The sequence below is a fragment of the Corythoichthys intestinalis genome, chromosome 9 (genome assembly GCF_030265065.1).
Source record: "Corythoichthys intestinalis isolate RoL2023-P3 chromosome 9, ASM3026506v1, whole genome shotgun sequence".
Lineage (NCBI taxonomy): Eukaryota > Metazoa > Chordata > Actinopteri > Syngnathiformes > Syngnathidae > Corythoichthys > Corythoichthys intestinalis.
In genome coordinates, this window is record NC_080403.1 from 13,001,099 (window position 1) to 13,015,096 (window position 13,998).

General features: G+C 39.3%; 1 protein-coding gene across 4 annotated transcripts in view; it reads left to right on the forward strand.

Annotated features, from left to right (window-relative positions):
- The first annotated feature begins 1,604 nt into the window (after positions 1-1,604).
- Positions 1,605-13,998, forward strand: part of rad18 (RAD18 E3 ubiquitin protein ligase) — a 136,013-nt gene continuing 123,619 nt past the window's right edge. Inside the window, exons 1-3 of one of the 4 annotated variants that reach the window (XM_057845121.1) lie at positions 1,605-2,189; positions 2,426-2,504; positions 2,709-2,770. In XM_057845121.1, coding sequence (XP_057701104.1) covers positions 1,815-2,189; positions 2,426-2,504; positions 2,709-2,770 — 516 coding nt within the window. In that variant the 5' untranslated portion in view covers positions 1,605-1,814. The remainder of the gene's footprint in view (positions 2,190-2,425; positions 2,505-2,708; positions 2,771-13,998) is intronic. The other 3 variants (XM_057845124.1, XM_057845123.1, XM_057845122.1) reach the window with 3 other exon arrangements.

Sequence of the window (13,998 nt, forward strand, 5' to 3'; positions counted from 1 at the left end):
ATTGCTATTTTCTGTTTACCATTCAGCTGCTGCTGCTGTTTTTATTGAATTTTAGTAAAAATTATAAATCCCCAAAAAGTAAACCTGTCAAACATCTCGTTTTGTTAGCAAACATTGTATTTCCTATTCAGTGTTTATCTCCACAAAATTGTTTGAATGTAATTAGTGGAAAAAAAAAAAAAAACTTTTCATTATCAAAACCAACACTAGTGTTTTACGTACCTAAGAGAGGCAAGGAGTCAAGACTTCAAAATTGTCACTGACATACTTTATTAAACAGGTTTAAGTCATCTACAAACGTATAAAAAACTGCTTGTACAAACACTACGAAAAGAAAATTGTACGATACTACTGTTGGGCAATGGCTTATCAGGGCACAGCAGAAAGTGACCTTATCCAACATTGTGGCTTCTTCACCTTCACATTGAAGAATCATGTTTATGGGTATGGTTCCTGTTAAGATCTTATACTTCTGACAAACATTTCCGATGACCCTTTCAACATGGATTCTCAAATGTGCTGACAGCGGCCTTTTGTAAATGCTGGGAGTTTGACATCTGAACACTACATGCCCACACATTCTTGTATGTCAAAACCTCTGTCAGCCAAGACAATGTCCCCAGGTAACAAATGATCAAAAAAAAAAAAAAATCACTGTTCAGGGTTATATGTTTGTCACTTGTACGCCCTCCCCAGCCTTTTGATAAGAAACAAATGGCTCCCTTGGGTGTAATACATATTAAATACTTCATAGTGTGGTGGTGCTTGTAGCTGGAAAACATTTGGGCACGTGCTTTCAGATCTGATGGGTTTTCTGTGAAAATTTCAAAACGGTCAATAATCATAGTCTGTGTCACATCCTGATTGGTGTTGTGCGTCTCATCCTCTGTGATTAGCTGATCACCTTCTCCAGCTTCATGTGTCCCCTCTTCAGTCTGTAGCTGACCACTTTCTTCTCCAGCGTCAGGTGTCCCTTCCTCATTCTGTTGGTGACTGTTTATTTCACCAGGCTCAGATGGTCCCTCCTTGGTCTGCAGTTCTTCAATGTTTGCATCCTGCTGGACCCCCATCTCTGGTGCTTGCAGTGTCCCTTTCCGTAGCTGCTCACGTTCGTCTTGCAGAGCGTGCAGTGTTTGTCGGTGTAACAGATGTGTGTCCCAGATGTAGGGATGGTGCCCAGTCTGGGTCAGTCTCCATCATTTCATAAGCTGGTTCACCTGCAATCACAGGTTTTATTTAGAAAGCAGGTAAGATTGGATATTTCCATGGCTTTTCACTTTCATAAACACTTAATCAGACATGTTACCATCCCATCAGATCTCTCAGATCACAAAAGGAAATCTCGCGCATTGATAAATATTTCTGTGCATTTTTGCTGTTTACCTTCATCTTTTAAATCATTCACTCTATAATGTTTTTATAAACGATGACTGAATAAATTAAACACTGATTTATCACGTACAGATTAACCCATTTCAACTGCCCTCCCTCTTTGCCTGTAGTTTCAAGTGAGGCTAGCTAGCTAAGGTTAGCCAATGAGAAAATAGCGACTTTAGAAAGCAAAAAAAAACAAAACAGCATATTCAGTATCAATACTTTGAAAAAAACTGACTTGCCTTTATGAAAATGCCGAGAGCAAACACGCCGGAAGGGAGATATGGTGTAGAAAGTCGTTTCACCGCTGCGACCCAGGCCATCCGACGCCGCTTCGTTAGTTCCTCAACCTGCTGTCTATAACCTCTTTTCCAAGAGGGAAAACGAAAAAATCTTACGTCGTGGTCAACTTTGCTGCCATTTTTGTCGTGTGATTTAGTATGGCAGCCTTTCAAACAACACGAGTGTCCCATTTATCAAAGACAATGATGAAAGCAAAGACGATTCTCACTGCTCAGTTGTTTACAATAAGTGTACACTCAAAATGGCGATTCAACCCACAATGCACTGCGGCTTTTGACAGCGTTACGTCACCTGACAAAGACCGATTTCAGGAACTCCGACGTAGCGGAAGTCGTCAAATGACGTTGCTGTTTTTTTCGCTTTCGGCGGGACGAGGTGTGTTCTGGAAGCACCCGGTACCCAAAAGTTTACCGACAACGAGACAATTATTTACATTATTGTCATTTCAGTATTATTCGAGTATGGCCTTCCAAGCGGAGGCAGATATCTCACCGGCTCTCACGCATGTGAAAGTAAGTTGGAAGCATTTATTAGTGTAACTGGGCTAACATTCTCGCTAATACTAGCGGTTCATCAAAGTCAAAAAGGAAAAACAACTGATTAAAGTCTAAACTTGTCATAATTTAATCATGTTTGTGTTCTTTGCAAGTTTTAGTGCCACTACCAGGTTATTTTCTTTGCAGTTTATGACGGACCACTTGCACTAGTAGTCAACGTATTTATTGTTTCGTTTGTCCTTTTTTTCTAGGAAATCGATGCCCTGTTACGGTGTCCAATTTGTTTTGACTTTCTCAACATTACAATGATGACGACATGTTCCCACAACTGTAAGTACGGCTGTCGAAATAACTAGGGGAATGGCATTGTTTTGCTTTTTAATGTTTTTGCATGTATTTATAGTTAGAACTTCAGACTCTATGTTGTTGCATCATAATACTTTGTATATTGTTAAAAAACAACTAGATTTCCACCATCAAGACCTTACTGTATTTCACCTAATGGTTGACTTGTTTTTGTGTTTCATTTGACAGTTTGCTCCTTGTGCATCAGGAAATTCTTTTCTTACAAGCTTCAGTGTCCAGTATGCAATGCCGTAAGTCTGAAGCGTTACATGAACTTGCTCTACAGAAGTCTCATTAACCAGTTTGAGGTTGTGGAACTGTATTTCTTTTTGTAGGGCAGGGGTCTTCAATTAAAAATTAGAGGGGCCCAGTAAGGGCTGCAGCTATCGATTATTGTAGTAGTCGATTAATCGATGAACTAGTTAGTTCGAATAATCGAGTAATCGGATAAACATGAAAAAAAAAAAACTGAGCTGGGCCTCAAACGGTATAAAAAAAATAATAAATAGGGATCTAGTTGAAGCCCCATTTGAAGCCGGGGACCGTGTGCTTTGGTCAGATGAGACCAAGATTGAGCTCGTTGGCAACAAACACTCCAATGCCCTTTCCCACTGAAACTAGTGGGTCAACGAGCGTTTTTCCAAGCCGATGCAACCCACTAGCAATTGGCATTTGGCACCTTTCCCATTGACAAAAAGCTGTGTCTTTTTTTTTTTTTTTTTCATACCCGTCGAACCCCCCACCCCTCTTCAGCGGTGAAGTAAGCTTACGTGACGTCACCACGCTAAAATGCGCGTCGACAAATACGACTGAATTCATTCAGTTCAAGGAAGTAAACAATGCAGAGCAAAATGTAAGCCTCCTTTCCGTTTGTGTTCTGTTTTCTTGCTTTTTACTTCCCTCAAAATGGTCGAAATGCAGCAAAGGATCAACACTCTGCTTGTGTTGAGGCGACGTGAATTTTGGTTTGAAATTGAAAGGAGTCGTGTGGGGCGTGTTAAATGAGAGGCGACTGGTACGTTGTTATGACTAGAGGTGTGCAAAATTTCCGATTCTTAGATTATTCGCGATTCGGCCGTGGAAGATTCGAGAACGATTCACAAACATCCAAATTCTGAATATTGAAATATGCCAAGTAAAGCGGAAGTACAACACACTCAGCGCGCCGCGCGGTCTTCGGGACGGAACGGAGCGAGAGTAGCTAAACATCATGCTTCTCATTACCTGGCCCCTCGGGTAATGCCAATGCTCAACTCACGGCTCTAGCTCAACTCATGCCACGAGATAAAAAAACACAACAACATACCTGACTGCTGCCGAAAAGCTGCTACAAAGTACATCCACATAATGTTACGGTAGATATCATTTATATAGGACTAGATGCAATTTAGATTCGGTAGCGTTAGCAGCACATCTACAAAAAGCTAGATGCGGGCGTTAGTAAACGGCCGCCATCTTAAAGCAGTACACTTCCCTGGAAGGCTGTTGTAGCGAACCTTCCAAGCAAACCTAATTAACTTTTTATCTAAAATACTCCTAAATCGGTAAAACATTGACTTGAATCTATCTTTAAAATAGTTTTAAAACTTTCACATGTCGAAAGTAGACAAAAGGGAAATTATGGAATAACGGGAGCAATTTTAACAACTTTAACGGTTGATTCACAACATTAAATTAATTGAATGTAGTTTAAAGCTGCTGATACAGAATGGGGACTTTTTTATATAATGTTATTTTTGGATATTTGTTTACTGCTATATGTTAACTTGATACTGAAATAGTAGTTTGGTTTAGCCTGAGAGTATTTTTGAACAATTTTGGAACTAATGTACAAAACATTTAAAAAAAAAAAATTAAAAAAAACAAAAAAAATAAAAGGGAGCGGGGTGCATCAATAATCGTTTTATAATCGAATCGGAGCCTCTGAATTGTAATCGAATCGTTAGGTGCCCAAAGATTCCCAGCTCTAGTGACACATCACGTAAGAGCCTACGTCACCACGTAGATTAGGGTGTTGACTGTTGACCCAGGGTTTTGCTTTCACACTGCATGAGGATCGGAGCCGAGGTGATTTTAATGCGGGTCGCTTGGCGGGTTGATTGACACGGGTTTTTTGGCCAGTGGGAAAGGGGTATAAGTGGGTCTGGCGTGCCACGAAAGATGCGCATGCTAAAAAGCACCTCATACCCACTGTGAAGTATGGGGGTGGGTCAGTGATGCTGTGGGGCTGTTTCGCTTCCAAATGCCCTAGGAACCTTGTTAGGGTGAATGGCATCATGAACGCTTTGAAATACCAGGACATTTCAAATCAAGATCTGTTGCCCTCTGCCCGAAAGCTGAAGATGGGTCATCACTGGGTCTTTCAGCAAGACAATGACCCTAAACATATGGCCAAATTTACACAGAAATGGTTCACTCGACACAAAGTCAAGCTCCTCCCATGGCCATCTCAGTCCCCAGACCTTGTTTTGTTGGCAAAAGGGGGTTATACAAAGTATTAGCACCTGGGGTGCTAATAATTGTGACACACATTATTTTATGTCAAATAATTATTTCTTTATGTGGGATTTTTTCCCCCACTGAATAAATGCACTTGTATTGAAGGTTGCATTTTTTCACTTCTTTTCCATTAAGGTCCCATATTATTTGAATTAAAAAAAAAAAAAAAAAGAAGCTAAAAAACACATCTTAACCAGGGGTGCCAATAATTATGGCGGGCACTGTATGTACAACAAAAGAACAATTGGCTAATTTACATAGCAAAAGTCCACTAGCTTAAATGCTATAAAATACCAACTTTTTAGTTTTTTTTTTTTTTTTTTTTTTTTTTTTTTTTACAATGCTCTTAACAATTGGTTCTGACACATATTCCCACAAAAAAATGGCTAAATATACCTTTAAACTAAATTACGAATACATTAAAAAACATTAACTTAAACAAAAACCTAGCTTATGTTGGTCTTAACATGGAGCAGCCGTATTTGACCATGTAAAATGAGGCAGACTAGAAGGCAGTGTATCCACCCAAATCAATGAAACTAAATGCAAACATTTGCAAACATTTTCAAAAACAAACCATTACAACGCCACTTTAATTAAACGAATACTCGAAGCAGCAAAATTTAATTTGAGTGTTTTTTTTCTAATGGAATACTCGAGTGAATCGATTAATCGTTGCAGCACTACCCAGTTCCAAAGATTTTCTCAGAGCAAAAGTACGACTTTAAACATTTTTCAATTTTTGCTGCCAACTAGTCAAGCAAAGAGAAGAAAGGTCTCATTTCCTGAACATTTATTCCTGGCAACACAATAGGATGATCTTTTATACCGTCATAGTCTATATATCTTGCGTTGCATCATTGTAGTGTGTAAGGATATCCCCAATCCGATCACATTATCAGAAATTAGGCCGATCGGGGTTTTTCAGTGGATCGGAATCGGGTGAAAAGATGGGGGGGGGGAAAGCATACACGTTTTAGACTTCGCAACACTCTCGGAAAAAGCGGAAGAAGAAGTACTGTAAGCTAGGAGTAGAACCTCTTGTTACCTCACGATAAGATACGATTTACGATACAAAGCTCACGATAACATGATCTGACGATATGGCGATACAACGATTACCGATACATTGGTCAGGAAATCATTCTAGGATATTCTACAAACAACTAATAAACAGAAAAACAAGCTTGCTGTGAATGGCGTACCTCACGCAGGCTATTTTTAGACCGTGACGTCGCATCGTAAAGCGGAAGTAAAGCCGAAGTGGGACATTATAGACCCGCCCTCGCATTGACCCAACCTAAAAAGTGCTACTTTTCTCCGGTAATCTTTCAAAAACGAACATGCCGATCACGCATTGCTTTTTTGGAACTTGTAGAAACGACTCTAGACATTACGACACATGAAGGATGTTTTCTTCATACGTTTCCGGAAACCAAAAACTCGAGAGGAAAAAATGTGAAGACCGAATCAACTTGCGCGGACTTTAACACCAGCTCGGCGAATCCATTCACGTTTCATATGCAGTAAACATGTTGGGTTGGCATGGTCTTTCAGAGGACAAAGAGGTAAGCCATTTTTATATTTTTAACTTATTTTTTTAGCGTAACGTTGTGCCGTACTGCTTCTGTCTGACAATGAATGACCTGAAAAGAATTACAATGGTATCTGACTGCCACTGTTACCGTTTCTGTTATATATATATATATATATATATATATGTATATATAAAAACTTTAGTAAGGGGGAAGTGTAAGTAAATTATAGGATTAAGATGTGTTATCAATGAAAACATTAAAAGTGTTCATTGGCTGTCACTGAGTAGCATTTGCGATCGCTACACAAAGCTAACTAAATTACCCCCAAGAACGGTAAGAGACGTAGGACAACCAAGCATATATAAGAAAGACGGGGCTGATGGTAAAGGATAGCTTGTTGAAACAGAAGAATTTCATTGTCAGTCGCGTCGATAAAAAAAGCTAAAGCTATGCTTAGGTCGGCTTGTTTTTTTCGTCTTTTGCAGCCTTCGACACTAAAGCCATCTCTTTACCTGAACATTTTTATGTTCTTCCACATCTTTGCCAGTGAATTTGGCACCAGGCACATCATTTTCGGAGAGAATTGGTAGGTTTAACTCTGTAAACATCTCCCTCGTACACGATTTCCATTCATTTCCTATTAGGGACAAACGGTGGCTTGTCCTTACTTTAGCAACAGTAGCTAATGTCATGAATATTAATGAGCGGATGTGACGTGTTGCTTGCGGTACGCCATTGGAATGAGTTTAGCACTAGTAGACGTCCAATTTGTTCATTCGCTGCCATCCCTCCCACTTCAAACGGATTGAACGTCTATGGCCGTCAGGGGCAGCCAGTGCCAGGCAATGAGGTAATTTTGGGCCGTTTAAGGTTATTTACCTGTTTATTTTCAGATACTTCCTGTTGATTTGGGGGTATTTTATGGGTCACTTCCTGTTTATTTTGAGTTACAGAACAGGAAGTGACCTGGGAATCACCCAAATGATTAGGTACTAAGCCTGAACGATATATCGTTTAAACATCGCCATCGCGATGTGCACATGCACAATAGTCCCATCGCAAGGATGTGCGATAGTTTTTTTTTTTTTCCCAATCCACAAACCTTTGTTCTGCTTCCCTCGCTCGCACAGCCTCTCGCACCCCCTTTCCCAGCTCTCAGTCACTGCGGCACTTGCTTATTAAAGTTAACGATGGCTTTGATCTGTCCAAAGAAGCCGGGCAGCAATCTGTCAATCATCGTTTAACTTGTTAAACAGTTTCTGCATGGAAGCGCGGGCTGGAATTAATGTGTGTGTCTGGGGGGGGGAATGTGGAGACGTTCGAGACATATGAAATAAACGCCAGAAGTGATTATGAGGAGTTTGTAATTTCCATATGTCACTCCAAGAGTCACAGCCATGTTAGGTAAACAGAAGCATTTAATAAAGCCAAGCATTTTTCTACCACAGTACTTTATTCTTGTTTAAAAATGATTCAATGGGACAGTTATGTTTAAAACTGATCATAATTATGACATTTGGCGTTCTTAAAAAGCATTTATTAATCTATATATATATGTGTATATATATTAAGCCTGAACGATATATGTGCGCATGCGCGATAGTCCCATCGCAAGGACGTGCGATAGTTTTTTTTTGGTTTTTTTTTTCTGATCCTTAAACCCTTGATGTGCTTCATTCGCTCGCACAGCCTCTCTCACCCCCTTTCCCAGCTCTCAGTCACTGCGGCACTTGCTTATTAAAGTTAACGATGGCTTTGATCTGGTCAAAGAAGCTGGGCAGCAATCTGTCAATCAAACTGTTTAACTTGTTAAACAGTTTCTGCAAAGGAGCGCAGGCTGGAATGAATGTGTGTGTCTGTGGGGGAGAATGTGGAGACGTTCGAGACATATAAAATAAACGCCAGAAGTGAAGTAACTAGTGATAATTTTCATGTTTTAAAAGGTCACACAATGTGAAGTTTAAAGGGTTTTGGGGACAATTGGCCCTAGCCCAATTCTTTACCCTCCACTTAACCAAACACAAGGGTATTGCGATAACTAGATAGTAACCCTAGCTATGTGTGGAAGTCATTTAAAGTTGTGAATCAACCGTTAAAGTTGTTAAAATTGCATTAGTTCCCTTCTGTCTACTTTTAACATGTATAAGCTTTAAAACTGTTTCATCATTTAAAGATAGATTTAAGTCAGGATTTTGCCGATTTAGGAGCATTTTAGATTTAAAAAAAAAAAAAAAAAAAGTTACTTAGGTTCGCTAGGAAGGATCTCTACATCAGAGCCTTGCTGAGAGATCTACTGCTTTAAGATGGCGTTTGTTTACTAACACATGTAGTCCTTAAAACATGTTGCCAATGCAGCCATGTCTGTCTTTTGCATCTAGTTCTATAATATGTGATATCTACCGTATCATGTGGGCGTAGTTTGTAGGCTATGGCTATAGTCAGCTATTATTGGAGCCACCTAGCATCGCGTTTGCAGCGGCGTCTTCCCCACTCCTGCTCTGCTCTCTCGTCTTGGTGAGTCCGTCTCTCTCAGACTTTTTTTACTCAACCAACTTTGTAACGCATAGTAACGTACGCCTTTCCCGCCTCAGTAACGGTAACGGCGTTGCCAAGATGAGAAAAGTAATTAAGTAGATTTCTCATTACTAAAAAAATATAACGCCGTTAGTAACGCCGTTATATTCTAACGCCGTTATTAACAACACTGTCGGTGACATCTGTCGTCTGTCTGTCTTTTGACGGGGGTGGGGGAACACGGAAATAATTACTCAGTGGGGCCTGCCTCTTTGACATTTTGAGAAGTGATTTTCTCGTGTCCGCCGCAAATACAGTGGTCAGCCATCGGTACGCAAAAGCGTATGGAAGCGTTGCGCGCATGCGGACCACTTATGTGCACCCCTGTATATATACTGGACTGTCTCAGGAAATTAGAATACACAATATTCTAATTTTTTGAGACAGTCCTGTGTATATATACAGGACTGTCTCAGGAAATTAGAATACACAATATTCTAATTTCCTGAGACAGTCAGGAAATTAGAATGTTGTGTCTTCTAAAAATTAGAATATTGTGTATTCTAATTTCCTGAGACAGTCCAGTATGTTTTTTTTAAAATCATACTTTGGGGGGGAAAAAAGTGAGAAAAGCATGCCTTATTTGTATCTCCTTCCAGTGTTAGATCTGAATAAATACATTGAGCACACACACAAAAAAAAAATGAGGTGGGGTGGGGGTGGGGGTTATGTGCTACTTCGCGGTTTTTCACTCATCGCGGCGGGTTCTGGTCCCTATTAACTGCGAAAAACGATGGAATACTGTACACTGTGGTCATGATGAGTCATCCAGTCTTTGCAAACAGCTATTCAAGTCATCTAGTAAAAAAAAAAAAAAAAAGATATATATTTTTTTAATATCGCAATATGATGTCGCAATATATCGCAAACCCCCCAAAAATCGCAGCAATAGTTTTTTCCAATATCGTTCAGGCCTATTAGGTAGTCTACCTCATTTTACATGGCTGAATCCATCTGCTCCCTGTTAAGACCAACATAACCTAAGTTTTTGTTTGAGCTAATGATTTTTTTGAATGCATTCGTCATTTAGTTTAAAGGTATATTTAGCCATTTTTGTGGGAATATGTGTCTGAGCCATTTGTTAAGAGCATTGTAAAAAAGCGTTAGCATTTTATAGTTTTTAAGCTAGCGGACTTTTGCTAGGTAAGTTAGCCAATTGTTGTTTTGTTGTACATAGATCGTCTTTTTTTATATATACTGTAGGGCTGCAGCTATCGAATATTTTAGTAATCGAGTAATCGACTGAAAATTCTATCGATTAATCGAGTAATCGGATAAAACAAATGTATTTTTAGGTGAAGAGCAATTATAGATATACATGAGAAAACAAGACATTTTATTATTTTCAGTCAATCAATGTCTTTATTTTTGATGTATATTGTTGAAAACAGCCAACAATTGCATCTCAGATGTAACTAGAATTAAAAAAAAAAGACTAATTCACTGCTTTCACTCAAAAAACCTTTAGATCTTATTTTAAAAAAGTATATATATATATAAACACCTAAAAATGCCTTTACGCTTGATAACACACATCACTTAAAAGTTAGGATTTTTTCCCACGTTTTTCAATTGAATTTCTATTTGTGTCAAGCCATTTTTAAGTTCTAGTTAAGTTTTAAGTTAGTCTAAACTGTAAGTCCTGATAGGATTTTGAGTTTTGCACTGTTCAAAATAAATGTATGATACAGGCTGTATTGGAGCACATTAGGGACTAGTGCTACTTGGTGTTTTATCCAGCAATGACTACTGAGCTAAAATTGATAGTTAGCATTATTGAGTTTTTATTTGACACCCTCATCACTCCACAACGCTATGTTATGTTAAAGCCTGTATGTAAGACACGTTAGCCACGCATTGAAAGTGGTCTTAATTAATTGAAACCTAGCCCTCCGCAGTTCTAACGTAAGGTAAGCTAGTAGTGACAGTAACGTTAATCTTATATATTAGCGCTTAGCGCTCTTTATTAGCGCTTAGCGCTCTACTGCTTTAAGATGGCGGCGGTTTGCTAACGCTGCCCAGACGCGGCCTAGTCTGTCATTGTGCATCTAGTTCAACATACATGTGATCTCTGAGACTCATTGGACGCCAGCTGCAACTAACGTAGCATGTGCGGGCTAGTATTTAGCAACGTCGGCGTCGTTTGTAGCGGTTGTCGGCTGCAGTAAGTTTTTTTTTTTTGCTTCTTCCTCTACGCACGTGACATCAGCGCGTTGTCCCGCATTAAAAGTAGTCCGAGCAAAACGTGATGCTTAGAGCTGTCAAAATAAACGATTACTCGAGGTGAATAAAATTACTCGGATCAGTTTTTAAACTCGAGTTACTCGAGTTGCTCGAGTATTCGTTTCAGCTCTAATATACTGTGTGAGGCTCTGCTCAGGTATTTTAATTTTTTATGTACCTTATTCGATTACTCGATTATTCGAAATAAATAGTTCATTGATTAATTGGCTAATAAAATAATCGATAGCTGCAGCCCTATTTCGAATGAACGAACGTTCCAGTCTAAATGGATTGTGCGTCGAGCACCATCAATGGCAGCCTTAGAGAGCATACGACACGAGAAAAAAAGTCTTAATTAGCCTTACTATGTGAATTAGAATCATATTTTGAGACGATTCGACTATAAACAACAATTTAGCAAAGCAGAGATGACGAGAAATTAGTCTTTTAATCTGCCGGTTAGCCACTACTACCATTATAGGGCTTTAGCGTCCCCAACAGGTGGATGACGTCAGCGGTAGACTGGGCTCATCGATTTTACTATTCAGCCCATTGAGGGGGAATTATTCAGAACGAGGAAAACGCGACAAAGAAAGCCGCAAAATGTCATTGTTTCAGTCTTTCTACTCCAATATTTTTACAGGATATTCTTTTTATCCAAGTATTTTTCCCCAATAGCTATATAAATGGCTTGAGAAGGACCAGTCAGCCCGTCGAGGGGGAACTATTCACAACGAGGAAAACGCGACGAAGAGAGCGGCAAAATGTCATTGTTTCTGTCTCTTTACGTCAATATTTTTACAGGATATTCTTTTTATCCAAGTATTTTCCCCAATTGCTAAATAAATGGCATGGTCATGACAAATAACAGTCTTGTGCTGAATGGAATATGAAATAATAAGAATGCATTTATTCAGGACGACATGGCAAAATTACTCCATAATGGTCAAAACTGTCGACTTCACCTTTACTGTCGCACCTCCCGAACGATATTTTATGACACCTAAATCGGACATATGTCATTTCCCTTCCCCGGCTTCGGAGAATGTAAACAAACCAGAAGGCGTGACAGCTAGCCGACATGCTAACCCGAACCGAGTGATGTTTCAGAGTCTTCAAAGCAGAAAATCACACATAACTATCCTGGATTATTTGACATGAAGACCCGGTTGTCGATTGTCTTTGCGGATCGGCAAACCGCCCGGCGGAGAGCAATTTACAATTCGTTTCCCGGAGGAGGGTGGCTGGAGTTGTTGTGCAGCTAACGTGCTGCTGCTAATGAGCATTAGGAGAGTTTTTTACATGCCTATCAATGATCAAACGTAAGTAGTCCTTTACTTTGTAATCGCTGTATTCGTATTTGACATAATACATAACAAGATGTTTTCTCACTTCCTCGTAAGTCCAATGGTCCCACAGTAAATATCCACGGTGAATGGGAACCTTTTGAAACTCCAAAAAGGCGCATACGCCTCTCCCTCATACAGAATGATTTTTCTGCAGCCGTTTGGCTGGTGTGATGCGAAAAATAAACGTATTAATCCGCAAAATCAGCTGAATCCTTCGTCCTCATACACAACAGTACACTGTAGCGTGAAGAGGACGTCTTCTACCGTACACCTCACAGCGCCCTCCTCCTCAATGCAAGACCGAAGCCGGAAGTCACTCATTTTCACGGCGCGGGATTAAAAAAACTAAATAAAAATAGCGATCGCTTCCACACACATCCAAGCGGCCCATATCATTCAGGGGCATAAAATACCGCGTGTATTATGAAATAAACATGCTTTTTCGTGTCACATGCACTTTAGATTACCTGAGACACTATTATGGTGGAAAATTTTAGTAGTAACTTGTTGGTCCCCCCCTTTTTTTTTTTATTTTATTTTATTTTTTTTTAACACTGACACCTTTTTAAAACAATATCTCGATTCTTGGCAGGAGCATATCGATAACCTTTTGGGATACAAAGTATCACGATATATCACCATTACAATATTTTGTCACACCCCACTGTAATTTGAATGATGCTCAAAAGGAGCGGGCAGAAGCTGAGTCTTATGGAAGCCACCCCTTTTTCAAAATTCATCGTTATCAAGTAAAACAGCTCGGTTTTTGCAAAGGTAACATTCAACAAAAGGAAAAAAAATACAGAAATGGTGGATATACATTTAATTGAAAACCGTTTTGCTGTCCTATAAATGGATTTCCCATTCGGGGTGTGGGTGTCTAATTGTGAATGTAATCTTAAAATGCATCTTCCCTGCTATTGGCATAAAAGTGGAGTGTTCTGTTTGTACCTTTTATTTGAATGGATTAAGTGAAGTGCCTTTTTTAGGTCTTCCTCAAGATCATTCCATAAATCCACTCCCCTCCTCGTGATAATTTTTTTTCATAGTAGTACGAAATCCAAGTTCTTGAGAGTTTGTATTCCCTGTATTTTGTGTCTGTTGCCAAACAATTTTTGGTTTCTAAAGGAAGCAAATTGAGTGTTGCCTTAAACAGAGTCTGCAGTACTTTAAATGTAACCATATCATCTAGTAATAACGCACAGGATTTTGCACTGCAAATTTATAATGTCTTAATCAGATTATTTGACTTAAATCTAGTCAAATAAAGTTCTCCATCTTGTTTTGAGGGTTAAT